The 27,302-nt window shown below is 42.5% G+C and overlaps 1 protein-coding gene across 5 annotated transcripts in view; it reads left to right on the forward strand.

Annotated features, from left to right (window-relative positions):
- Positions 1-3,816: 3,816 nt before the first annotated feature.
- LOC127571580 (DDB1- and CUL4-associated factor 1-like) overlaps positions 3,817-27,302 on the forward strand; it is an 83,538-nt gene continuing 60,052 nt past the window's right edge. For 2 of the 5 annotated variants that reach the window (XM_052018090.1, XM_052018092.1), the window contains exons 1-3: positions 3,910-3,963; positions 22,602-22,719; positions 23,849-23,925. In XM_052018090.1, coding sequence (XP_051874050.1) covers positions 22,610-22,719; positions 23,849-23,925 — 187 coding nt within the window. In that variant the 5' untranslated portion in view covers positions 3,910-3,963; positions 22,602-22,609. Of the gene's footprint in view, positions 3,995-22,601; positions 22,720-23,848; positions 23,926-27,302 lie in introns of all 5 variants that reach the window. The other 3 variants (XM_052018093.1, XM_052018094.1, XM_052018091.1) reach the window with 3 other exon arrangements.

A 27,302-nucleotide genomic window follows, 5' to 3' on the forward strand; every position in this document is an offset into this window, starting at 1 on the left:
TGCCAAAGAAAAGTAGGGTAACGTTCCTTAATGACTACCGCCCAGTGGCTCTGACATCCAACATCATTAAGTGCTTCGAGAGGCTGGTAATGGTATACATCAATGCCAGCCTCCCAGACAACAGTGACCCACTGCAATTCGCCTACCGCCGAAACAGGTCTATGGCAGACACCATTTCCCTGGCCCTTCACTCATCTCTGGAGCATCTGGAAAATAAAGACACTTACTGTATGTCAGACTCCTATTTATTGACGACAGCTCCACCTTCAAAACAAACTCACTTACAAACTAACAGACCTGGGACTCAGCACCTCCTTCTGCAACTGGATCCTTGACTTCCTGACCAACAAACTGCAATCAGCAAGGCTAGGCAGCAACACCTCTGCCACAATTATCATCAACACTGGTGGCCCTCAAGGCTGCATCCTCAGCCCCCTACTTTACTCCCTATACGCTCACGACTGCGTGGCCAGATTCTGCCGTAATTCCATCTACAAGTTCACGGATGACAGCAACATAGAGGGCTAGATCTCAAATAATGACGAGATGGAGAACAGGAAGGAGATAGAGAGCCTAATGGCATGGTGTCAAGACATCACTCTTTCCCTCAGTGTCAGCAGAACAAAAGGGCTGGTCATTGACTTCGGGAAGTGGGGCAGAACACATGCCTCTGTATGTATCACTGGTGTTAAGGTGGAAATAGTTGACAGCTTCAAGTTCCTAGGTGTAAATATCACCAGTAGTTTGACCTGGTCCAACCAAGTAAATGCTATGGCCAAGAAAGCATTCCAGTGCCTCTACTTCCTCAGAAGGCTAATGAAATTCGGTATGTCCCCATTGACCCTCAGCAATTTTTATAGATGCACCACAGAAAACATTTTATCCAGATGCATCACAGAAAGCATCCTATCCGGATGCATCACAGCTTAGTACGGCAACTGCTCTAACCAAGACATTGCAGAGCATTGTGGACACAGCTCTGTCTGTCACAAGAATCAGTTGCCCCTCCACGGACTCTGTCTACACTTCCCACTGCCTCGGGAAAGCAGCTGACATAATCAAAGACCCCTCCCACCCCAGACATTCTCTCTTCTCCCTCCTTCCGTTAGGCAGAAGATACAAAAACTTGAAAACACGCACCACCAGGCTCAAGGACAGCTTCTATCCCACTCTTATAAGACTCTTGAACACACCTCTTGAACAATAAAGTTGAACTCTTGATCTCATAATCTACCTCACCGTGGCCCTTGCACCTTATTGTCTACCTGCACTGCACTTTCTCTGTAACTGTAACACTACATTCTGTATTCCGATACTGCTTTTCCCTTTGTACTACCTCAAATGTACTTATGTTTTGAAATGATCTGTATGGATGGCATGCAAAATGTGACAATAATAAACCAATTACCAACCTACAACTTTCAATAAGCATTCACAAAAATACATGGAGCACATTAAGTTATCAGCAATGAGACATCAATTAAAGTGTTCCAATTGTGGCATTGATATCCTCTACACAGGAACTATACGCTTTTAAGGTTCAGCTTAAGAAAATTCTGATTCCTGTGCAATTCACAGTTTGTAAGTAACAAAATAAACCCAATTTTCACACAAGTTCAGGGAGGGAAGTTCTGCTTCAAAACTTCTGATGAAAATAAATACTTAATGTATACTGGAAATCTGTAAGAGATTCCTATAGCGTATTGAGACTTGCTCAAAACAACAGGAACTATCTTCATTACACACATACTCCACAAGGTGAATAAAAAATTCTTTTCCAGTTCTGTTACAAGTTTTATCATGTGGAACAAAAAATATTACAGAGTTAATGGAACTTATAGATGCTAATTGTATAAATTCTGACTTTAAAATTCAAAAATTAAATTTCCTCTCTTGGAGTATTTCTGGTGCTTAATTGGTAATAATTTTTTTTGTTGCTGGTTTTCCACCATAAATTGCTCCCCTATGTTTCTTAAATGTTTTCTTGACTTCACAATGCTCTGCTGAGTTTCAAATTCTCTCATTTATTTAAGGGTTCTTTGTAAAACTTCCAGCTCCACCTGAGCATTTAATTTGTTCAAGCTTGCTACAGTTAAATATTTTCTTCTTCCTAGGATATTAGTTTATTGGCTTTATTTCCATTAGTTTCTGAAATTCATCTAACATTTGCTAAGATGTTGCTCAACAAGTTCTCAAACACATTTTCTTCCTCAGATGCTGCTGCTGCCTGTAACTCATCAACTTGATTAGATGAGGTAAGTGCACCCCAAATGTGATCAACGCTTGTCAAATGCTTTACTGAGGTCTATGTAGACAACATCAACTGCCCTACCTTCATCAATCATCTTGGTCACCTCTTCAAAAAGCTCAATCATATTTGTGAGACAGGACAACCCATGCACAAAGCTATGCTGACCATCCCTCATATGTCCATACTTTTTCAGATGCATATAAATCCTGTCAATAAAAATCTTCTCCAATAATTTCCTACCACTGACATAAGGCTCACATTGCCTATAATATCAGAATCAGGTTTATTATTACTGACATATGTCATGAAATTTGTTGTTTTGTGGCAGCATAAAAGACATAAAAACATAAAATTACTATAAGTTACAGAAATAAATAAATAGTGCAAAAGAGGAATAATGAGGTAGTGTTCATAGACCATTCAGAAATCTGATGGCGGAGGGGAAGAAGCCATTCCTAAAATGTTGATTGTGGGTCTTCAGGCTCCTGTACCTCCTCGCCAATGGTAGTAACGTGAAGAGAGCATGTCCTGGATGGTGAGGGTCCTTAATGATGGATGCTGCCTTCTTGAGGCACTGCCTCTTGAAGATATCCTCGATGGCAGTAGGGTTGCGCCTGTGATGGAGCTGGCTGAGTCTACGAACCTCTGCAGCTTCTTTCAATCCTGCGCATTGGAGCCTCCATACCAGGCGGTGATGCAACCAGTCAGAATGCTCTCCACCGTACATCTGTAGAAATTTGCAAGAGTCTTTAGTGACATACCAAATCTCTTCCAATTCCTAATGTAGAGCCACTGTCATGCCTTCTTCGTGATTGCATCAATGTGTTGCGCCCAGGATAAATCCTCTGAAACGTTGATGCCCAGGAACATGAAGCTGCTCACCCTTTTCCACTGCTGACCCCTCAGTGAAGACTGTGTTCTCCCGACTTCCCCTTCCTGAAGTCCACAATTCCTTGATCTTGCTGACATTGTGTGTGAGGTTGTTGTTACGACACCAATCAACCAGCCAATCTATCTCACTCCTGTATGCCTCCTTATCGCCATCCTCCTAGCTTGCCCTTCTTAAAAAGAGGGACAAGACTAGCTATTCTCCAGTCTACCAGCACCTTATCTGGGGTTAAAGAAGATACAAGGATCTCTGTCTAGGCCCCAGCAATCTCCTCTCTTGCTTCCCATAGTATCCTAGGATAAATGCCATCAGGCCCGAGGGACTTATCAACCTTAATGATCTCATTTGCAATGAGGTTTGGGGGCAAATGTCTTTTAATTATGTTGAGAAAAGATAGCGTGTTGGCCAAGATTTCACAGAGCACTCACGTGATTTTATTGGAATAATCTTCCACATATACAAGTGAGAACAGCCAAACTTTGAATTAACCCAACAGCATTTTGTTAAGAACTCCCATTTAACCCTTCAGCGCCGGATTTAAACAGGTTATGAGAAACGCCACTAATAGTCTAACTGCAATTACATTTATAACCTCAGAGAAGCCACACACGCTGCATTTCCCGAATTAGGACTTGGTGACAGGGTTACTTTTAAAGCACATGCGTAGTAATGCTGAGTCGCAGACTACAACTCCCAGAATGCTCGGGGCGCTGAACGAGTTTGCGTCACGACGTACGCCGCCGCCATTACTTGGTGTGTGTGAGCGCGGTGGCCGGATCCCGGGTCTGATACCGAGACCGTGCGCTCGCCGTTGGGTAGCGAGGTGAGCGACAGCTGCACGGAGACCGGTAACGGTAGGGCCTTGAGTCGGGCACGTCGTTGCGGCAGGACCTGGCCGGGCGGTCGCTGGGGTGGCTTGCTGGCCGCGGTGAAGGGGGAGGCGGCGAGGCCTGGCGGGGGCGGGCAGCTGGTAAACACAAGCCGGGGCAACACGTGGCTGCGAGCGGCGGCCGGCGGGCCCCGGGGCTCGGCCGGGGTCGTCAGAGGCAGGGAGGGGTGAGGGAGGCGGGGTCCCTGGAAGCGGGGGAGAGGGTGGGAGCTTGGGTGGAGGTGGGTCAGTACGGGGGATGCTCCATATCAGTAGGGGAGGGATGAAGGGGAGGAGGGGGCCTGGGGTGCGAGTGGGTGCTGTACCTGTTGGAGGTAACAGGAGGTGGGAGCAGGGTTAGTGGGGGAGGGGGGCGGAGAGGAGATGCGGGTTGAATCTGTCGACGGGAGGAGAAGAGGAGGGAGTGGGGCAGAGGAGGTGGGGGGAGGACCTGTCTTTTTGGGGGGGGTGAGAGGAGGCGGGAGGAGGACGTGGGTGGGGGGAAAGAGGAGGCGGGGGGAGGACCTGTCTTTAGGGGTGGGTAGAGAGGAGGTGGGGGGGGGGAAGACCTGTCTTGGGGGAAGAGAGGTGGCGGAGGGAGAATCTATCTTGGGAGAGAGGCGGAAGGAGGATCTGTCTGGGGGGGGGGAGAGGAGACAGGGGGAAGGACCTGTCTTGAGGGGGGTGGGGGGTGGGGGGCAATGACATGTCTTGGTGGAGGGTGTGGCGAGAGGAGGTTAGGGGGAGCGAATGTGTCATTTTGGAGGGGGGGAGAGGGGCTGGGGGAGGACCTGTTGTTGGGGAAAAGACAAGGTGGGGGGGAGAGGACCTGTGTTGTGGAGGCAGGGGTAGGATCTGTCTTTGGATTTGGGGGTGGAAGTGGTGGGGGGACTCTCGGGGGTGGGGGAGAGAGGTGGAGGGAGGACATTTGGATGTTTGGGGGGTGGCAGAGGTGGGGGGAGGACCTATCTTTGGTGGGGGGGGAGGTGGGGGTTAGGAGAAGAGGAGGCAGGGGGACGACTTATGTCGGGAGGCAGGGGTAGGATCTGTCTTTGGATGGGGGGGTGGGGGGTGGATAGAAGTGGAAAGAAGTGGAAGCGGCAGGGGGACCTGTCTTTATCGAGGGGGCGTGGAGAGGTGTAGCGAGGGAGGTGGGGGTTAGGGGAAGAGGTGGGGAGGACATGTCTTTGGAGGAGAGCTGGGGGGAGAGGAGGTGGGGGGAGAGGAGGTGGGGAGAGGACTGGTCATGGGGGAAAGAGGAGGCAGAGGGAAGACCTGTCTTTTTGTGGAGGGGGGGAGGTGGTGGTGTGTGGACCTTTTGGGGGGAGTGGAGGACCTGCCTTTGGGGTGCCGGGAACCTGGGGGGGCAGTGGGGGTGGGGGGGGGAGGTGGTGGTTGGGCCTGTTGGCTGGGGAGGAGGAGGTTGGGACTTGGTTTATTGATTGGGGTGGTAGCTGGGCTGGTTCTGTTGGAAGGTGGCATGTGCATCAGTTATGGGGTTGAGGACATTGTGTCCTTTGGCTGACTGGCTTTGGCTGTTGTTGTTCAGGGGAGGGTGGAGGATGGGACCGATGACTGCGCCTATGGTTAGGGAGTGAGCAGAATTGTTGTGTGATGTGCTTGTGGAATAGGGTGGCTGCTTCTCTGTGGGTCAGCTGTGTTGAGGTTTTGAAACCCTCTGTATCCGCAAGTTGTCAAGGTTGTCATTGAATGTATCTAAGTTTGAGATGGATATATATTTGGACTGTAGGAGGTTTGAGTGTACATAAGGCAGAGGCACGGAAGGGGATTTAAGACTGTAATCAACATTATCAAATGATGGGCCAGGGTCCTGGGGCTTTGCTGTCTACCACTTGCCTTTATTTTCAATGTTAAGTTATTGTACAGTGAGCAACTCTGGGAGGAGGGGCCAGTGGGGGCCAGGAAACCTTTGTTGGTGCATCAGGTTCTGGGCTAGGAGGGTGTCTCTTGCCAGTGTTCACTATTGTCCTTTGGGTTCATTGTTACTTGCAGCTCAGAAGCTGGTGAAAGGTGAACTGAAAAACAATTTCATCAGTGCATTTGACAATTGAACATATCCTGAGCTCGACTAAACAATTGTTCTTATTCTCCTGTGCTAGTAGAATTTTCAGTGATGCTGCTCTCCTGTGCCTTTCATTTAAATGTGGCAACTCCCACAGTCTGTTGTTGGAAATGAGCCAATGATAGTGGTGTACCAGGTGACACATGGCATGTATGTCCCAGATCGCTTTCTTTTAGTCTGCACAGTAGCTTTGACAAAGCTTATCGAAACAAAGCGAGCAAATAAAGTGGAAAGGAAATGGAAAAAAAACATCAAGCTGCACCTCACTGGCAGTCTGTGTCCTGAGCAGTCAAGCTTTTATTTTAGTCATGCAGGGGATTGTTGCTGGTTGAACCATCTTGTGAATGGAGAAGTTCTTGCTGTGAACCAAGCTCTTTCTAGTGTCATTGGTAGTGATGCAGATGTGTGTTAGCTCTGCCTTAAGAAAACCATAAATAATGCTGCTGAAATCAGTTTGCTGCTGAAATCAGTTTGCTGCAACACAACACAGCCACAGTAGTGCTTGCGTTATTGGGACATCGACTAATGATCCAGACCAAAAGTTCAAATCTAGGACAGCAACTGGTGAATTTAAATTGTTAGTTTATATTTTTAAAAAATTGGGAATTTTCATAAAGTAAGTCATAATCATGAGTGCTCCAAAGCCCAAGTTTTTAATTAATGTCCTTCAGGGAAGAAAATCCTCAATCTAGTCTGTACCTGATGCCAGATCCACAGCAACGTGGGTGACTCTGAACTGCTGTTCAGTTATATTCAACTGACACTTTTATACAAAATACACATAGAGTGCTAGACCACACTGGTATAAACCCAAGCTCCTGATTTGGCAAATTTCTCCAGGAGGGACTGATATCTGTCAGGAGAACAGTCCCAAAGACTGATAAAGAAACTACCTGATGTTATTACACTCATAGAATTGTACCTTTAGCCAACGTCCAAGGTTTCTAACTTGATCACAAGATCACAAGATAAGGGAGCAGAAGCAGGCCATTCGGCCCATCGAGTGGTGATGGCCATTTAAACAGCTGACAGGAAGCTGTGGCCCCAAAAGCATTTATTTTCATTGATAGCAAGCCTATCATGTGAATGCCGAAGGCAAGGTTGCAATATTAGCAACTACTTCCATCCAGAAATGCCCATTGGTTGATCATCTTGGCTTGCTCCTGAGATCTGTGCCACCATCAAAGGTGCCTGTCATCAGTCAACGTGATTCAGATGAATGTACTAAGTACAGCTTAGGCTATGGGAGCAGAAAACATTCTGGCTGTAGTGACAATGATGTACTCCAGAACTAGCTTTACCTCTAGCCATGTTTTTTCCAGTATAGTGAAAGCATTGATGTCTACCTAACAATGTAGAAAATTGTCTAAGTTTCTCATCTCTGCAAAAGGCAGGACTGTTCCAACTGCTAAATATTGCCCCATCAGCCAACCAGCATTCATCAAAGTAGAAGGTGTAACAGGTGGCATGTATTCACCCAACAACCTGTTCACTTCTCAGTTTGTATTTCACAAGGGTCACTTGTCTCCACACCTCATCTCAGCCCTGATTCTGGCAGGAATTGCAGAGGCAGAATGAGAGTGGTGTCTTTTGATGTAGTATTTGACAGATTTTGGTACTGAAGTCAATGGGCATCAAGGGAAAATCTTCCCACCAGCTGTGATTTTTGATGGTCAATTGTCTCAACCCTGGGATTTCCCTACAAGATTTCCTAGTCCCAACTTCCTTCAGCCACTTCATGCATGATCTTTCATTCTTAGGACAGAAGTGGACAAGATCACTGGTGATTACTTTATTCCTTTTGCAACTCTTCAGAAAAGGAAGCTGTGTGCTTGCATACACCAAGACCTGGGCAACATTTAAGCTGGAGTAATGTTTGAGGCAGTAACTATCTCTAGCACCTACACTTAATGTTCCGGAAATAGCGTGAATCAAACTTAGAAAATTTGATACTCAAGGAGTCTTTGCTATGTTTCTAGCTCGGAATTTAACCTATCACCATGCTTTTTTAATATAAATGAAGAGATGTGGAGATTGCTTGCTCTTTGTTCACTCCCTCCATCAGTGCAATTTGTGGCTGTCATGTGTATTAACTGTAGTTAAGTGTCCAAGGCTTCTTTGACAGCATTTTCCAAACCCTACAAGGGTAAGGGTAGCAGATGCATGGAAGTCCCATGGAACCTCATATACGTTCCAAAGGAGATGGATAGTAGATGCAGGCCTTGCTAGCAACAAATTACAATTGGGTAGCAGCTGAGCTCACAGAAGCCATGATCTTCAGAAACCTTTTGGATAGAGGTGGTGCTGAGCACTTAAAAGCTCTTGGTCTTTGCAGCCCCTGGCTAGAATTAATGCTGCTACAGAAACGTGCATACTTCCTGGTAAAACATTAACAGCATGCAACATTGGATTTTCTGCAGCATTTTAGTGTTAAAGTTGTCATTTTCCAGCTGATCTTCCATTCTGAGATTGTAGGTTGTCCTTATTTCACCCAATGTCCGCTGTTGTGCCGTAGTGAGCACAGCAGAATAATATTGAATGAAAATTAATTTCCATATTTTCATGTTTCATGGGTGACAAGATTGAACTTAGTGAAACAGCACTTAGTATGCAAACAAAAGTTCCTGTTAAGTTTTTACCCAATGAAATTAAATAGATGTGAGGCACAAACTGGAATTAAAGGATATTTCATCCCTAAAATTGGCCCACAACTTTGACCTCTGCAGCAAATCGGAGGCATCACCTGGCAATAGCTTGTACTTGTAGAGATGCTATCTTCAACAGGCAAATGCTCTAGAGGACTGCTGAAATGGGTAAAAGGATGACAAACCCCAGTGGAAGAGGTATTAGGGGCTTCTGGAAGAGGATAAAAGACTCTAAGTTAAACATGGTTTAAAAGAAGTGTGCATTGGGTTTCAGGGGAGAAAAGTCAAGACCTTGGACTTGGTGACTGAAGGAACTGTCTCCAGTGGTGAGAGGAATGCGTAAGATTCAGAAGAATAGCAGTTTCGTTAGGTGTTTAAAATACAGTAACACACAAAATCCAATGATACCTTGTTTCTGGCTATAGTGAAATATTTCCAACACTAGTTCTCAATGTGGTTACATTGTAGTGGGTGCAATCTCAACGTATTTCTGCTAAACTCCAGCCCTTTGGCTGAGAACACTTTTTTTAAATGACAACTGCTATAAAACTTTTAATGTACAGAAACAAAATGGAAGGTACTTAAGAGGAGTGGAAACATTCAACATTTGCTAGAATGGCCCTTAATGGGCAATAAAATAATTTTAAAGTAGAGTCTTAAATGTCAAGATTTTACAAACAGCGACATGAATTGATGATTATTTAGCTTTTTCTTCAGGAGCAGGCAGGGCAGGCACACACAGTTTCAGCCCTTGCAGGCTTCCTAAAGATGCTGTCAGTCATAGACTGCATTTATATAGTATTACTCCTTCCCTGGCACCTCCCCTGCCAAGATCACTTGGTAGTAGCACTGGAGGGCTTCCATGGTCCCGAGCACAACAAACATGCCTTCTGTGGGTAATGCTTTCCATCACCTTGGAGAAAATGGTGCACTGCCACCTTGAACCACTGCAGTCCTTTTGGTGATGTTTAGTTGGGTACGGAGTTACAGGTTTTGGATGCATTGATAATGATGTATTTCAATGTACTTTAAAATCGTGTGTGATTTGGAGGGGGACCTGCAAATGGTTGTTTTCTCATAGGTGGTAAATCCTGTTTGACAGATTAACTACAGTTCTTTGAGGAAGCAGCAAGCAGAGCTGATGGAATAGACAATGTGCCACATAAAAGGCACAGAAAAAGATCATGTGGTATTAGGGGAAGGTTGATTGAAGACTGGCTATTGCATAGAGTCACATAAATTGGATGTTTTCTGGCTGGAAGGATATAACTAGCAGATTGTCTCAAGGATCAGTTCTTGGCCCTCAGTTATTTACCATTTATATAAAATGACCTGGCAGAGGAGGGCAGAGTGCAAGGTATGCAGGTTTGCTAATGACATGAAAATAATTGAGTCGTGGCTATCCCTCGAGGTCGAGGATGATGGTCTTCATTCCGTTGATCTATTTTTGGGCTCTCAAATGGTTTGAGTCCACTCTTGGCTCTGAAAATTAAGCCCACAGAGCAAAGACGCCTGTGCGTGTATTTGTTTAACATGTACTTGATGTTGCACAACAAAAAGCACACGATACTTCACAAATCAACCAACTGATTCCAATAGCATGGAAACCACGACGATTGGAGCTGATGGATTTGTTGCAGCCTTCATCTCCCTTCACAGCCGTTGAGTTCAAAATAACTTCGTCCACCTGTTCCACTGTTGAGGTCTTGATTGGATTGTTCTTTGTCAGGGACCTCACCATTGACCTTACCGCCATGGGCGACCCTACCAGGAGCATAGCTCCAGACGGCATCGCTCTCGGGATCTCAGGACCACACAAGCTTCTCCACCATGACAAGGTGACAATCCACGAAGAAATAGTTGAGGGCATGTTGTGAAGAGAATTTTAGGACTCTACAAATGGATATGGATAAGTTGAATGTGTGAGTGAAAACTTGACAGAGTAATGTGGGAAAGTGAGAGGTTATACACTTTGGTAAGTGGAATCTAAAGGCAGACAATTATCCACATGGAAAGCAATTGCAGATGAGTGAAGTAAAAAGGGATCTAGGTGTTGTTGTGCATGAATCACAAAAAGTTAGCTGACAGCTGCATAGGTGGTTAGATAAATGGCATGTTAGCCTTTATTGCAAGAGTGTTGGAGTTTAGAAATGGGGAAGCATTGTAACAATTTTACAAGGTATGGTGATGCCATTCCTGGAGTGTTGCGCACGGTTTTAGTCACTTTATATAAGAAGTGTTACACTAGTGTTGGAGACAGTCCAAAGGAGATTCATTAGCTAATTCCTGGAATGATAAGGTTGTCCTATCATGAGTTGCTAAAAAAAAAATTAGATCTATTAAATCAAAGGGGGGTAACTAAGTGCTCAATCCAAGAGAAAGGCAGGAAAACATGGGCCCATTGGAATACTACTCCTATAACATGTAGGAAATTGGGGAGAATTCCACTGTCCCTTGTGACCACGTATGCAGGAAATGTCTGGCTGCAGCTCCTGACTAGCTGCATTCCACAGTTGGGGCTGCAGATGGGCTCGCTGTGGAGCATCTGCCATGTTGGGAGTATTGTGGATAGCACATTTAGTGAGCTGTTTGTGTCCAAAGAAATGCCTGTCTGCTCCCCTTGCAGTCCAGTTTGCCATCACTATAGTGCTCCAGGTGGTTGTCCTTCCCTGCCGTGCAGCAGAGACAACCTTGATGTGACAAACTTAGCTATTGCTACTTTCCAGATATGCTATTCCCACCCTGCCACAAAGGTGTCTTAACACAGTATATTTGTTTGAGAGATGGGGGGGGGGCCCCCCACAGCGGTCTCCTGCACTACCTACTTGTGCCTCATACTCTTCCTGGTGGTCACCCACTGTTTGTGTCCAAAGACTTTCGAATGGTATGTTTCCTCTCTGGTGCTAGGGTTAGGGATGTCTGGGAGCAGCAGCAGGACATCGGAAGGGGAAGGTGAACAGCCACAGGTTGTGATATACCTCTGTACTAATGGAATGGGTAGAGAAAGATTTGGAGGAGTTTGGTAGCATTTCAAAGAGCAAGTCCTCTTAAGGTGAGACCTGCACAAGCAAGGCAGGATGCACCTGAGCTGGAACTGATCTAATATCCTTGCTGGGAGGTTTATTTGTGCTGTGCTGAGGTTTTAAACTAACTTGGCAGAGGGTTGGGACACCGAGTAGATGTACAGCTGGGAGGGTACAGTCAAATATAGAAGGGAAAAACTAGATCAGTCCAGTAGGCAGGGCAGATATGGATACAGTAAGCACATGGGAGGTTGGGTAAGCTGAACTTCATCTATTTTAATCCAAGGAGTTTAACAGGTAAGGCAGATAAACTTAAAAGTGCTCATTAACACTTGAAATTATATTGTAGCTATCACAGAGTGATGGTGTAGGGTTGTCTGTGACCAGTGGTATACTACATGTTAATGACTTGGATGTAGGAGGTATGTTAGTGTAGTCAGTTCAGATGACACAAATTGGTATTGCGGATAGTGAGGAGGATAGTCTTGAGCAGCAGAAAGATTATTCATCAGTTGGGTGGAACAATGGCATATGGAATTTAATCCCAATGTGTGAAATGATGCATTTTGAGGGACAAATAATAAGACATTGGTATAGGTTTATTGTTGTCACCTGTACCAAGATACAGTGGAAAACTTGTCTTTCATGCCATTCATACTGATCAATTCATTATACAGTGCATTGAAGTACTAAAAGGTAAATAATAGAATGCAGAATAAAATGTCACAGCTACAGAAAGTGCAGTGCTGGTAGACAATAAAGTGCAAGGTCATAACGAAGTAGATTGTGAGGTCCAGAGTCCATCCTATCATACTAGGGAACAGTTCAGTAGTTCTATAACAATGGGATAGAAGCTGTCCTTGAGCCTGGTGGTACGTGCTTTCAGCTTTTGTATCTTCTGCCTGATGGGAGAGGGGAGAAAAGAGAATATCTGGGGTGAGTGGAGTCTTTCATTATGCTGGCTGCTTTACTGAGGTAGCAAGTTCAAGTTTCCACATTGTGGGAAAGATGTGGTTGTACTGGAGAAGGTGTAGAGATTTATCCCATGTTGCCTGGGATAGAATGTTTCATTTATAAGGAGGGACTTGCTAGGCTGATATTGTTTTTCCTTAGAGTAGCAGAGGCTGCAGGGGGACCTGATATACAAAATTGAGGCATAGGGAGGTAGAAACATTTTCCCTGTGGCAGGCATGTCATAGATTTAAAATGATGAGTAAGAGGGGGTCTGGAGGAAGAATTTTTTTTTCCCATCAAGGAATCATTACAATCTGGAACTCTCTGCCTGAGGTGGTGGAGGCAGGTACTCAATGTTTAAGCAGCATCTGAATCGCCAAGGCATAGTATACTGCAGCCCTTGTGCTGGTAAGTGGGTTTGATATAGATACTTGGTGACCAGCATAGAAATGGTGGCTGAAGGGCCTGTTTCTGTGCCTATGACTCTGAAAATATATACATGTAGTTCAGAATGCAGATTGCCTTATTGAAATTTGAGATCCTAATCAGGATGATGGGGTAGATGTCAAGATGTCTCCACTGGTGGGAGAATCTCACACAAGGGGATAGAACCATAGAACACTACAGCACAAAACAGGCCATTTGGCCCTTCTAGTCTGTGCTGAAACTTTATTCCACTAGTCCCATTGACCTGCACCTAGTCCATAATCCTCCAGACCTCTCCCATCCAATTTATTCTTAAGAGTGAGCCTGCATTTACCACATCAGATGGCAGCTCATTCCACACTCCCACCACTGAGTGAAGTTCCCCCTAAACCTTTCCCCTTTCACTCGAAGGCCATGTCCTCTCGTACTTATCTCTCCTAATCTAGGTGAAAAGAGCCTATTCGCTTTTACTGTCTATACCCCTCAATTTTGTAAACCTCTATCAAATCTCCCCTCATTCTTCTGCACTCCGAGTAAAGTCCTAACCTGCTCAATCTTTCCCTCTAACGCAACTCCTGAAGACCCAGCAACATTCTAGTAATCTTCTTTGCACTTTCCTTACTAAAGTCCATGTAGACAACATCTCCAGCCTTTCCTTCATCTACTTTCTTGGTAACCTCCTCAAAACTCTACAAGATTCATTAAACACAATCTACCACGTGCAAAACCATGCTGACTATCCTTAATCAGCCCTTGGCTGTCCAAATACTTGTATACCTGACCTCTCAGAACACCTTCCAATTTACCTACTACTGATGTCAGGCTTACTGGCCTGTAATTACCTGGTTTACTTTGAGCCTTTTTTTAAACAATGGAACAACATGAGCTACCCTCCAATCCTCCAGCACTGCACCTGTGGCTAAGGACATTTAAAATATCTGCCAGGGCTCCTGCAATTTCTACACTAGTCTCTCAAGGTCCAAGGAAATATCTTGTCAGGCCCAGGGGATTTATCTACCTTTATTCACTGTAAGGCAGCAAGCACCTCCTCTAATCTATGTTCCATGACATTGCTTGCTTCCCTTCCTTCCATATACAGTATGCCAATTTCCTGAGTAAATACTGATGCAAAAGAAAAAAAAATTTAAGATCTCCCCATCTCCTGAGGCTTCCCACAGACAACCACTCTGATCTTCTAGGGGACCAATTTTGTCCCTTACTATCCTTTTACTCTTAATATACTTGTAGAAACCCTTCAGGTTTACCTTCACATTATCTGCCAGAGCAACCTCATTGTCTTTTTTGCCTTCCCGATTTCCTCCTTTAGTATTTTCTTAGATTTTCTATATTCTTCAAGTACCTCATTTGTTCTTAGTTGTCTATATCTGCTATACACTTCAACCAGATCGCCAATATCCCTTAAACTAAGGTTCCCTATGCCTGTTAACTTTGCCTATAATCCTGGCAGGAACATGCAAACTCTGCACCCTCAATTTTGCCTTTGAAGGCCTTCCACTTACTGAACACATCCTTGCCAGAAAACAACTTATCCAAATCCACTCTTCCACAATCCTTATTTCCACAAAATTGGCCTTTCTCCAATTTAGAACCTCAACTCAAGGACCAGACTTGTCCTTATCCATAATTAACTTGAAACTAATGACATTATGGTCACTGGACCCAAAATGTTCACCTACACATACTTCTGTCACCTGACCTGTCTGGTTCCCTAATAGGAGATCAAGTATTGCATTCTCTTGTTGGTACCTCTATATATTGATTTAGAAAACTTTCCTGAACACATTTGACAAACTCCAAGCCATCCAGCCCTTAGTGTGGGAGTCCCAGTCGATGTTGAAAGTTAAAATCCCCTACTATTACATTGGTCTGCCATCACTCTACAGATTTGCTCCTCCAATTCTGACTATTGGGCAGTCTATAATACAACCCTATTAGTGTGGTCACACCTTTCCTGTTCCTCAGCTCCACCCATATGGCCTCTGGACGAGCCCTCCAGGCTGTCCTGTCTACTCTCAGCTGTGATATTTTCCCTGACTAGTAATGCCACTCCTTCCCCCTTTCATCCCTCCTCCGTCACATCTGAAACAACGGAACCCCAGAACATTAAACTGCCAGTCCTGCAACCAAGACTCAATAGCAATAATGTTGTAATCCCATGTGCCAATCCATGCCCTAAGCTCATCTGCCTTACCTACAATACTCCTTGCATTGAAATAGATGCACCTGAGAACATTTATATCACGTACAAACCTTTGGATTCTGTCTATACCTGCAGTCCTCACATGACCTTTATCCTCCTCCATCTCACTATCTGCTCTAACACTCTGGTTCCCCTCCCCCTATAAATCTAGTTTAAACCCCCCTGAAGCAGCACTAAGCAAACCTACCCACAAGTAGGTTAGTCCCCCTCCAGTTCAGGTGCAAACCATCCCATTGGAACAGGTCTCACCTTCCCTTGAGGAAAGCCCAATTGTCCAGAAACATGAAGCCCTCCCTCCTGCACCATCTCCTTAGCCACATATTTAGCTGCATTATCTTCCTATTTCCAGCCTCACTAGCACATGGCACAGGTAGCAATCCTGAGATTGCAACCTTGGAGGTCCTGTCCTTCAACTTTGCACTTAACTCCCTATAATGTCTTTGCAGGACCTCCTCCTCCCTATCAACATCATTGGCCCCTACATGGACCACAACATCTGGCTGCTCACCCTCCCTCCTGAGAATATCAATAACTCAATCTGAGATATCAGACCCTGGATTCTTGATCTCTCCTACAGAACCTCTGTCCCCCTAACTGTCAAATCCCCTATCACTACTGCTCTCCTCTTTCCTTTGAGCTGAGGGTCTAGTCTCAGTGCCAGAGACATGACCACTACAACTTGTCCCTGGTAGGTCATCCCAACCAGCAGTATCCAAAATGGTATACTTATTGTTGGTGGGAACAGCCACAAGGGTGCTCTGCGCTTTGTCTATTACCCCTTCCCTCTCTTGACATTCACCCAGCCACCTGCCTCATGACTTTTAGGGGTGACTATCTCCCTGAAACTCCTGTCTATTTCTGCCTCATGAATGATCTGAAGTTCATCCAGTTCCCTAACTCAGTTTGTCAGGAGCTGCAGCTGGATGCACCTTTTACAGGTGTAGTCATCAGGGGCAAGTGTTCTGTCCCTGACTTCCCACATACTGCATATGGAGCACTCAGCTGCCCTAACTGCTGCCTTCATTACCTACTCCTATGTTAATTAACTTAATTAAAGGAACTTACCCAGCCTTACCTCTCTGGGAGCAAGCTCGTCCTCAGCCTCTGTTCGCCAAAGCGCCACTTTTACCCTGAGCCACGCACACACTGGTTACTCTACTTCAGTTACCCCTCCTTATATTTGTCCCTGCCAATTATCTCAAGTACTCACTTGCTCTAATCAACCACTCAACACTCTGTTTAACCCTTCAGTTGCCCTCCACTTATTAAGCTTTTTAAATACTCACCGTACCTGAAAGGGACCTGCTGCTCCAATGGCTCCCAGGCTGATTCTGCAAAAGATGTTGTTACAAGATTTGGGAGCAGTCATGCAGTCATTTAAAACAAGTGAGTAGAAACAACTTCGAACAGAGGGTGATGAATCTATAGAATTCTCTGCCCCAGAGGGTTGTGGAGGCTGAAACATTGGTGGTAGTTAAAGAGGGAGTAGATGCATTTTTTGAAAGATCAGGGAATTGAGGGCAATGGAGAGCTGGTATAGAAGAGGAGATGAGGGCTAAGGTGGATCAGCCATGATCACATTAAATGGTGGAAGCAGGCTTGAGGGGCTGAGAGGCCAACTCATCCTATTTGCTGCCCCTGTCCTTCTTGGATTAGGTTATGTATGTTTATTTGATGCATGTGGGCATTGTTGGTGATGCCAACATTTATTGCTTATCCCTAACTGCCACTGAACTGAGAGAGTATTTCATTTCCATGCTACTGTTGGTCTGGAGTTGCATATCGGCCAGACGGATTGTTACAGCGGGCATATTGTTTCTCTGCCCTATCAATTGTTGATGGTCTTCTCTGTGCCTGCTCAGTGACTGTGAGGGAATTGGGAGGGTGTCTGAAAAGTGCCTACCACATTCAAGCCATGCAAATTGCCCACTCCTGGGGAGATGTTGATGAAAAATAATACCAAAAACGGTGAGCCAGGCAAATCGTTAACCAAAGGCAGTAAGGAGTGGTTCATTTGGTGGATTTGAACTCGTGCCGCCAGATCATTAGTCCAGGCCTGTGGATTATTAATCCAATAAATTACCCACTATGATAGCATGCCCTTTTTGTTCCCTATCCTTTTTAGCAAATATCTGAGCAACACAGTGGTCCTGCTGTCTCATAGCTCTAGTGATCCAGGTTTGATTCTAAACTCTGATTGTATTTTGATAATTTTCCATGCTTTCTCAGCAGTGGTACAATCTTGAATTTGTGTTATATTACAGAGCATGGTAAAGGAACGTAAATGCATTGAGTCTTGAACATAAATTCAATTGTTGTTTATTGATTATTGATGAGGTACGTTTTGGTCTTTATCAGAAAGTTGGAAGAGTTGGTTTACTAGTATTTGTCCTTTTCTGCTTTGGGCTTGTAATGTGTGAGCAAGAGTGGTGTTTTCTTCACCAGTGTTCTGGTTAGTGTTTTTCCAACTGCTTCATGCAAGTGCTGTCATTGTCATTTGCATGCTGTGCAGAACCAACACTTTCCTTTTGATTCTTCAAATTCTCCAGGGTTATCTTGGGGAAATAAGTTGCAATGTTTGTAGCTGGAGTTAGCTGATGTTAAAACTAAGTATATAGTTGTAATAAACTGTGGAGTGTTGCTTGGCTGACTTATCTCAGACCTGAATACCAGAGGGAAAAGCTTTGCTTTCTTTTCTGCCTCTCCACAACATTGTCCAGCTTCTCAGGAATGCATTGTCTCTTTAAATTCTTACCCATATGATTGTAACCAATGCAAATTTGTGCATAGCTTTTCTTCACTCACTGCACTATAATCTGGAGTTCTCGTTGTTTTCCCTAGTTCACACCTCATTTACACGTGCTCATTTACTAGACTTAAATTTACTGGTGATGACAAGCTCCTTTGTACCTCCTACATCGTGTCACGCTCTTGACACAAACTCTCCTTCCTTGCTTTGGCTGATGTTTTGGGCTCAACCTGACACAACTTGGTTATCCTTTTTGACCTTGAGTTTAGTTGCAGATTTCATTTCCTGTTGCCAACAAAGATTATTTACCTTCATTTCTTTAAAAATGCATATTTGTAATGTTGTCTTGTGCCCTTTGCCCTTGTATTCTTAATTCATCACCTCTGACCCAACCACTGGCAAGCTGTCCACCCAAATTTGGATAAACAGAATCTGTAATTGCACAGCACCAGTGGGTGGTCACCTAGTTCATATACATATACAACACGCAATACTAATTTCTAAGTGACAGTGTTATTAACTCAGCTTGAATTCTTTTCTTGTGTTCCATTTAGAACAGATCCAGCAGCTCAAAACTGCGCAACAGAGTACAACACAATCTGTAATCCCTTGGACCAGTGTATCCTTCAATCTACCATTATCAGGGGATCAATCCTCTGAATGAAGTGTATTGATGGGCATCTAGGGAGCAGCTCTAGCTGCACCTAAAAATGAGTTGTCAACTTGGTAAAGCTGCAACACATGACTGTGTGAATAGCAGCGGGCAATAAACTTGGCCGAGCAATCTCACAACCAATGAATTGGATTAGAGTTCTGTAGTCCTGTCACACCTAATCATAAATGATGGTGGCCAATTAAACAATGCCCATTTTGAAAGATGGCAAGTCCCAATGCCAGAGACCAGGCTTGAAGCATTTGCAATCATTTTCAGCCAAACCTGCCTTGATTTCCTCCCAAAATCCTCACCATCACAGAAGCAAATTCGATTCATTCCATGTGGTGAGAGCTAAGAGCAATGGATACAGCAAAGCTATAGCACTAGATAATATACCGACTATAGTGCTTAAGATCTGCACTCGAGGAATAGCTTTTCATTTAGTCATGCTATGCCAGTACTGTTACGTCACTGGCATCTGTCCAACATTGTGGAAAATAATCCAGCTATGTCTTGTTCACCAAAAGCAGGAGATGTATCCAATTGGGCTAATTATCACTTAATCAATCTAATGAGTCAACAGAATGATGAAAGAAACCAAAGCAATGACAAATGTAACCAACAGTGTTATCAGGCAACACTCACTTGCAGTAACCTGCTTGTCGTGCCTAGTTGGGTTTTGTTGGACATCATCATTGACTAGGTCCAGACTTAGACCAAAGAGCTAAATTCTGGAGTGGTGATGAGACTGACTCAAATTTGCATAAGGCAGCATTTTAAATGAATTAATGTGGCATCAAGGAGCTCAGATAAAACAGAAGTCAGTGGGCATCAAGGGTGAAAAATTCCCTACCAATAGTTGAAGTTACTACATTCAGATCTCCGAAGGTGCTTTCAAGTTCAAATAAAATAAGGCCACGTGATGAGATTATTAGAAATTTGCATCATAGATCGGCTTATAATTAGTATCGTGGTTTCGAGGTTTAGGGCAGGAATTTTGGTGTGTAAGGCCTAAGCTGTGGAAAGCCCTGTTGCCAGTAGTGAAGTAATCAAAACAGATGCTGTGGGAATGGGCAGATAAAGAGGAGAGATCTGGGTAGACTGGTGAATGTAAATGAAGGAGGAGTTTGAAATCCAAGTTAAGAATTTTAAAATAGGATATTGAGCATAGGCTAAATATTGAATGGGTCAATGCAATTTAAGACATGAGCAGCAATGTTTGGGATTTTAAGTTTATCAAGTTGGGAGCTGGGCAGGGTTGCTTTGTATGAGTTAAACCTAGAGATGATAAAGGCACCAGGATAGAATTGAGTAAAACTACTGAGTTGGAAGTGAATGCTCTTGGGGGTCAGAAGCTTGGCCCAAAGTCAAATATAATAAAAAGAAGATGCTTTGGTTCCAGCTGCTCCCTGTCCTTCACCCAGACACCATTATAAAGGTACCCAGTGATGCCAGGAGATGATATTTTGGGGTGTGCTTCTGACTGACTTAAAGTAAGCCTGACCAATGCATGTACTTCAGACTAATCCTCCAGTAATCCAAGGTTCCTGTAAAGGCCCTGTAACAATATTCATAAAAACAGGGCATTCCGTCATCAACCAGGGCAGGTTAATTACCTGGTACTGTGATAATTATTTCAGAAAATAATTAATTGGTAGTGATGCACTTTGGAATTTCCTCGTGATGGGAAAGGCATGTTAAATAAGCTTATATGGTCCATTTGTAGTGTACAATACTGTTTGCCAATACTGTTTGGCTAAATGTTGGCATTGATTCTTTCTTAGTCTAGAGGATGTAAATAAATTTACTATGTGGTTACTTTCTTTTTACAGTATTTTTATTAAATCCATGAAAAAAAATAGAGTACATGCATCAAGAAAGAGAGTAAAAATACTACTGAATACATTGTGTTAAATCGTACTTAGGATTACAATACTCAATCAATAATCATATATAGTAGTTAGTTAATAAAGGAAGAAAAAGATTGAAATATTTTATTACAAAACAAAAATCTACCCCCACTACTAAAACCCGAAGCTGTTAGATAGAAGAAAGAGCACAGAAAACCTTTTTTTAAAAAAAAGTGTCAGCCAATATCTGCATTTTAGTCCCCAAATCAGAGATTTTGAAAATAATTCAAAAAGGGTCCCCACAGGGTTTGAAAGTCTAGGTTAGATTCAGAAACTGAACAGCGAATCTTCTCTAGATTCAAGTATAACATAACATCCCATAACCATTGAACATGCGTAGGCGGAGTAGCTTCCTTCCATTTAAGCAATACAGATCTCCTGGCTATAAGAGAAGTAAAAGCCAGAATATGTAAATCAGAAGCCTTCAAACTTATATCTTTTTCTCCAACAATCCCAAATAGTGCAGTCAAAGGATTAAGTTTAAAATTTATTTTAAAAAGTACAGAAGAAGTATGAAGGACCTCTGTCCAATATTTTTTAAGACTCTGACACGTCCATAACATGTGAAAAGGAAGCCACTCTGTTAATGCATTTATCACAGTAAGGAGATATATCCGAATAAAAACGGGATAGTTTATCTTTAGCCAAATGAGCTGTATGGACCACTTTAAATTGAAGGAGAGAATGACGAGCACATAATGATGAAGTATTAACCAACTGGAAAATTTCATTCCAAGTTTCCTCGGAAATTGACATCTGCAAATCTTGTTCCCAAGCGTTTTTAATTTTATCTAGTGGCACCTTACTCATTCCTAATAATCTGTCATAAATATTAGATATTGAGCCATCCTGAAAGGATTCCAAATTACAAATTACACCTAATAAATTCTTATCAGGGCATTGATTGTTTCTTAGTCTAAAGGATGTAAATGAATTTACTATGTGGTTACTAAAGCATCTCTGAAGTGAGCCTTCCATGCTGCATTGATCGTAATTCTGATAGGTTTATACTTTTATCCTCGTATGCATATTAAAAACTGATTTATCCTACTTAAATAGGAGGAGGGAATAGCTGAAGTAGGAGGAAATAGCTATATCGGCACAACATTGTGGGCTGAAGGGCTTGTTCTGTGCTGTACTGTTCTATGTTCTAAATGTGTAGTTTTCTTTTTAATGTAATTACCTGTAGAGGTTGAAAGTAGTCAAAGGGATCTGAAAATTGAATATAAACTCGTGCATTGTATTTTCATTATGAAGGGTTTGTATTATGTGATCGTTGTTTGGGTACTGGCACTAATTAGTGTACATGCCTTAAATAAGTATGGGTAACAGTGTAACCAGATGGGCTTACTATTATTAAACTCATAATTCTGTTGATTCTTACAGGCCGTTACACCAGTGAAATCAAATGATTCATTTCTGTAGCTAGTTGATGTGCTTCAGTACCTAGAAATTGTGAAGAAAAACTGTTCCCACATTTTCTATCAGAGTTTAGCTTGGCCATTCACTTGCCCCTAAACTGGCTTTCCCCAAAGTCCTGCTCACCCTTCACACCAGTAATCACTGACTTAAGTTGTCTCCTGGTCCAGTAACACAATTGTTAAAATTCTCACATTTGTCTGTAAACCTTCTCATGGTCTAGTCCTTCCCTACCACTATAACGTCCTCCATTTCTACAACCCTCTAAGATACCTATAATCATCCACTTCTGGCTTTCTGCTTCCCTAATTTTCATTGCTCCACCATTTGAGGGGTGTCCTTAATCTGCTCTGGTTCTTCTAGATATCTCTGCTTCTCTTTATTCATCTAAAACTCTCCTTAAACATACTTCTTTGACCAAGCTCTTGGTTATCTATTTTACTACCTTCAGTAATTTGTCACTTGGTGATGCTAATCTTTAATAATAATCTTTGCGCTTTCTTGACAGGCTCAACAATGGCTTCTGTAATTTCGAATGTGGATTCTAAAGCAGAACTCACTTCATTACTGGAACAGTGGGAGCGGGAGAATAGCAACGGGCAGAATGTTATTCCTGTGCTGACCAAGTAAGTCAAAACTTTTTAAAATTCTCGAGGCTACAAGTCAAAGGGTTTTCTTTAAAACAATACACAAGATGGTTGAAGTTGAATTGTCTGGCACTTAGATTGGAGGAGTTGATGCATGATGTGGAGGTGGGTATTAAATGGGGAAGTTGAGCATTATTGACAAGGTGGTGTAAGGATCTATAGGGAATTAATGACTGAAAGAACACAGTGTTTGAAGAGTGAGCATCAGAGATAAGGGTGAGAATTAAAATGGGAGCTTTATTTGTAACTCTTATTCATTGGACCTGGCTATTCCTGGCAAAGTAAATTTATCGTCCTTGAAGGTGCTGGTGGGTTGTGCCATGCAGTGTTAGGTAGGGGGTGACCCAACAATGATAAATGAACAGCAAAATATTTCCAGGTCATGATGGTAAATGTAAGGGAACATGAAGGTGGTGGTTCCCATGTGACAGCTTTTCTTGTCCTGGAGATCATGGATTTTGGGATCTATTGAAGAAGCTATGGTGGAAATGCTGCAGTGCATCTTGGAGGTGCTATTCAGTGCAGCCAAAGTACACCAATGGTGGAGGGAGAAATTTGATGGAATAGGTGCCATTTAGTAGGTTGCTCTGTCACTAATCTTGTCTTGGAGATTTTTCATGTAAGTGAGAGCAGAATAATCCATTGCACTCCTAACTTTGCGCTGCATCTAATTGTGCTGGGAATGCTTGATGCTAACAGTGCCAAAAGTACAAAGTGTTGAATTTCTCAGTAAAAAAAATGTCACAATGAGCACAAAGGTTCTTTATTTATTACATACACTGTTAGCTGTTCAAATTGGAAGCACATGAGATTTGGAGTTACTGGAGCCTATAGTGTGGATGGGCTGAATTAATACACAGCATTAACAATATCTGCAGTGCCCCTTAAGGGGGGATAAACAAAAATGCTTGAACTGCCTTTTCTCAGACTTGGTGAAAACTCTAGTGCTGTCTTTAAAGTGCAAGTTTTTTTTATAAATTATTTTCTACTTAAGAAGTACTAAGAGAAAAACCTTTTTGTACCTTTTAATGGAAACATGCACAGAGATGGAATAGCCTTCAGGTGCATTTAGGCTTGCAGTACTGTAGTCTCTGCTTTTCTCTTGCAGGATTTCAGACCTCATTGAGAAGGAGACTGAGGAATACCATAAGGCTGACCCTGATCCCTTTGATGATAGGCACCCAGGTAAGAAGGACCATTTCTATTTAAATAGATTACCTTCTGGCTAAATCCAAATTGTGTTCTCCAAAAGGTCTGTGCCGCACCAGTAGAAGAATGTATGGGGAATGTATAATAGTACAGTTCTGTTGCATGGATTCTTGGCAGGATCTAATTAAGCAATATGTTATGAGTCAGTAATCTGCTCCAGCAATAGGACAAAGTGTGGCCATCAGACTAAAACTGATTTAAAAACAAAATAGTGAAGTGTAGGAGTTGCCTCAGTGGTCAAGGATGAAATTGCTTTCATGATGAGACCATTTAATGGAAAGTAAGAGGGTTGCGCAGATTTGTAGATGCAATTTTAAAAAGTGTTCTTCTGTTTGGAGTTGTTCTGTATGGCTCTGGAAATGGCTGTGAAGGGGTATAATTTACATTACTGACCTGGTGGAGAGGGCAGAGTGTAAGATATCCAAGTTTACCGATGACATGAAAATTGGTGGGAGAGCTTGCCGGATGAGGGTATTTGAACTCTGCACCAGGATATAGATATCCTGATGGGAGAAAATTTAGCAAATGGAGTTCAGTGTGGGAAAATGCAAGGTCATCACTTTGGTAAAGCAGACTGTTGTCTAAGTGGATGAAATTGCAGGTGAGTGAAGTACATAATGATCTAGATGTTCTGTACACAAATCTCAAAACTATAGCAAGCAGGTGCAGCAAGTGGTTAGGAAGACAAAAGGCATATTGGCCTTTATTGCAAGAGGGTTGAAATTTAGAAATGGGGAACATTGCTACAACTATGCAGAGTACAATGCTCCACACATTATGGAGGGGTTGTATTCCTAGAAAACTGTATCACGATTTTCCATAACAGGAACACTTTTTTTTCCCCATTGAACGCCATGCTTAAATGGAGATGTATTCCTACAGTAAGGTTTTCTTCCAATATCAATGGCCTCAAGGCGTGGAGTCTATAGGCAAGGGAATTCTGATTGTGTTTATGGGCAGAAGAGAATGTTTAATTAACAAGAAGTGGATAAAGTGTCGTTGTACAAATACCAATAGAAGAGATTGCCTTGTTTCCAAAACGCATCCCTTAAGTGGCCTCCCACTATAAACTGGCAACCTGCAATTTTTATCTTTGTTCACTTCTCTGCACACATTTTGTTTTTCACATAAATTCCATAAGGGTTGATTTCCGTCACCTGAACTGCTGTAATTATGGGATGCACTGTACATCTGAGGCCACACCCACCTGGAGTACTGTACGCTGTTTGGTCCATTTATTCAAGTAAGGATATACTAGCATTTGGAGACAGTCCAAAAGAGATTCACTAGGCTAATTCCTGGGATGAGGGTATTGTCCTGTCACAGGTGTCTAAAGAAAGTAGATACCTTTTGGAGTTCGGAAGAATGGGAGATAATCTGATTGAAACATCATGTCTTCTTGGAATCTTACATGGTAGATGTTGAGATATTTTCAGTTGTGGGAGAATTTTAAAAACGGGGATATAATTATAAGATAAGGGAGCAGTTATTTAACACTGAGGTACACAGGAGCTTCTTGCAAATGGTGATGAATCGCTGGAGTTCTCTGCCCTGAAAGGTTATGGAGGCTAGATCATTAAAGAGGAGATAGCTAACTTCTTGAAAGGTGAGGAAATTGAGGGCTATAGGGAACTGGCACAGAAAAGAAGGGGAAGTTTGGGGCAAATCAGCCATGATTGCATTGAATGGTGGGGCAGACTTGAAGGGCTGAGGGGCTTACTCCTGCTGTTTTCTTACATAAAGCATAATTGCTGAGGTTAGACAAGTATGTATCAAAGTCAGGTTGACTTTAATAGGAATTTTAACTTTTTTAGTGTGAGTTGGAGAGACAAAAGGAAAGTGAAATTTGTAAGGTTTGTGGTGGCTTTCACCAATGCTAACTGCTTTCTTTCTTTTTACAATATTATTAATTCCACAAAAAAAATACGGAGTACATGCATCAAAGAGAGGATAAAAATACTACTGAACACATTGTGTTAAATCATACTTGAGATCACAATACTCTAAATTAATAATCACGTGATAGTTAATAAAGAAAAAATTGGAATAATTTTATTATTAAAACAATCTACACCCACTACCAGAAACTGGAGCTGTTTGATTTTAAAAAAAGACAAGGAAAGACCCTTGAGACATAACGATATCAGCCAATATCTGTACCTTCGTCACCAAATCAAAGGTTTTGAAAATAATTCAAAAAAGGTCCCCACAGGGTTTGAAAGTCTAAGTCAGATTCAAGAATTGAACAACAGATCTTCTCTAGATTCAGGTATGACATAACATCCCGTAACCATTGAGCATGAGTAGGCAGAGTTACATCCTTTCATTTAAGCGACACAGCCCTCCTGGCTATAAGAGAAATAAAAGCCAGAATGTGTAGATCAGAAGCCTCCAAAGTTATATCTTTTTCTCCAACAATCCCAAATAATGCAGTCAAAGGATTAAGTTTAAAATTTATTTTAAAAAGCACAGAAAAAGTTTGAAACACCTGTCCAATTTTTTTAAGACTCTGACACATACAAAACATGTGAATTAAAGAAGCCTCTCCATTATTGCATTTGTCACAATAAGGAGATGTATCCAAATAAAAACAGGATAGTTTGTCTTTAGACAAGTGAGCTGTATGGACCACTTTAAATTGAAGGAGAGAGTGATGGGCGCATAATGACAAAGTATTAATCAATTTAAAAATTTCATTCCAAGTTTCCTCAGAAATTGACATCCGCAAGTCTTGTTCCCAGGCATTTTTAATTTTATCTAATGGAATGTTACTCATTCCTAATAATTTGTCATAAATATTAGAGATAGAGCCATCATGAAAAGGCTTCAAATTAAAAATTGCATCTAGTTAATTTTTATCAGGACTCATAGGAAAAGAATGTAGTTGAGATTGAAGAAAATCTCTAATTTGTAAATATCAGAAAAAATAAGTTTTTGGTAGATTATATTTGGTTGACAATTGTTCAAACGAAGAAAGATTCCCTCCAACAAATAGATCCTGAAAACGAGTGATACCTGATTTGTCCCACTCTTTAAAAACTACATCAGTCATAGAAGGTTTAAAAAAAATAATTGGAAAAAAATGCGACTAGACAAAGAAAAAGAAACTGCTAAACTATACCTGCACAACATACAACCTAAGATGCTTCCAACCCTAACCTGCCTTGATGAACAATGTCTTTTGCTCTCCCTGGTGTAGCCAACCTCAATGCCATGATGTGTCACAATAAGAACATTCCAATTCGCAACTTTTCCACTACTGAATCGGAACTCTGCAGTGGTTGAAGAGGTGGGGGAGGAGGTGGTGAAGCTGTGGAAGGAATACTAGAATTGTCAGTCAGTGTGGAGTGATG

Source organism: Pristis pectinata, chromosome 6 (assembly GCF_009764475.1).
Source record: "Pristis pectinata isolate sPriPec2 chromosome 6, sPriPec2.1.pri, whole genome shotgun sequence".
Taxonomy (NCBI): domain Eukaryota; kingdom Metazoa; phylum Chordata; class Chondrichthyes; order Rhinopristiformes; family Pristidae; genus Pristis; species Pristis pectinata.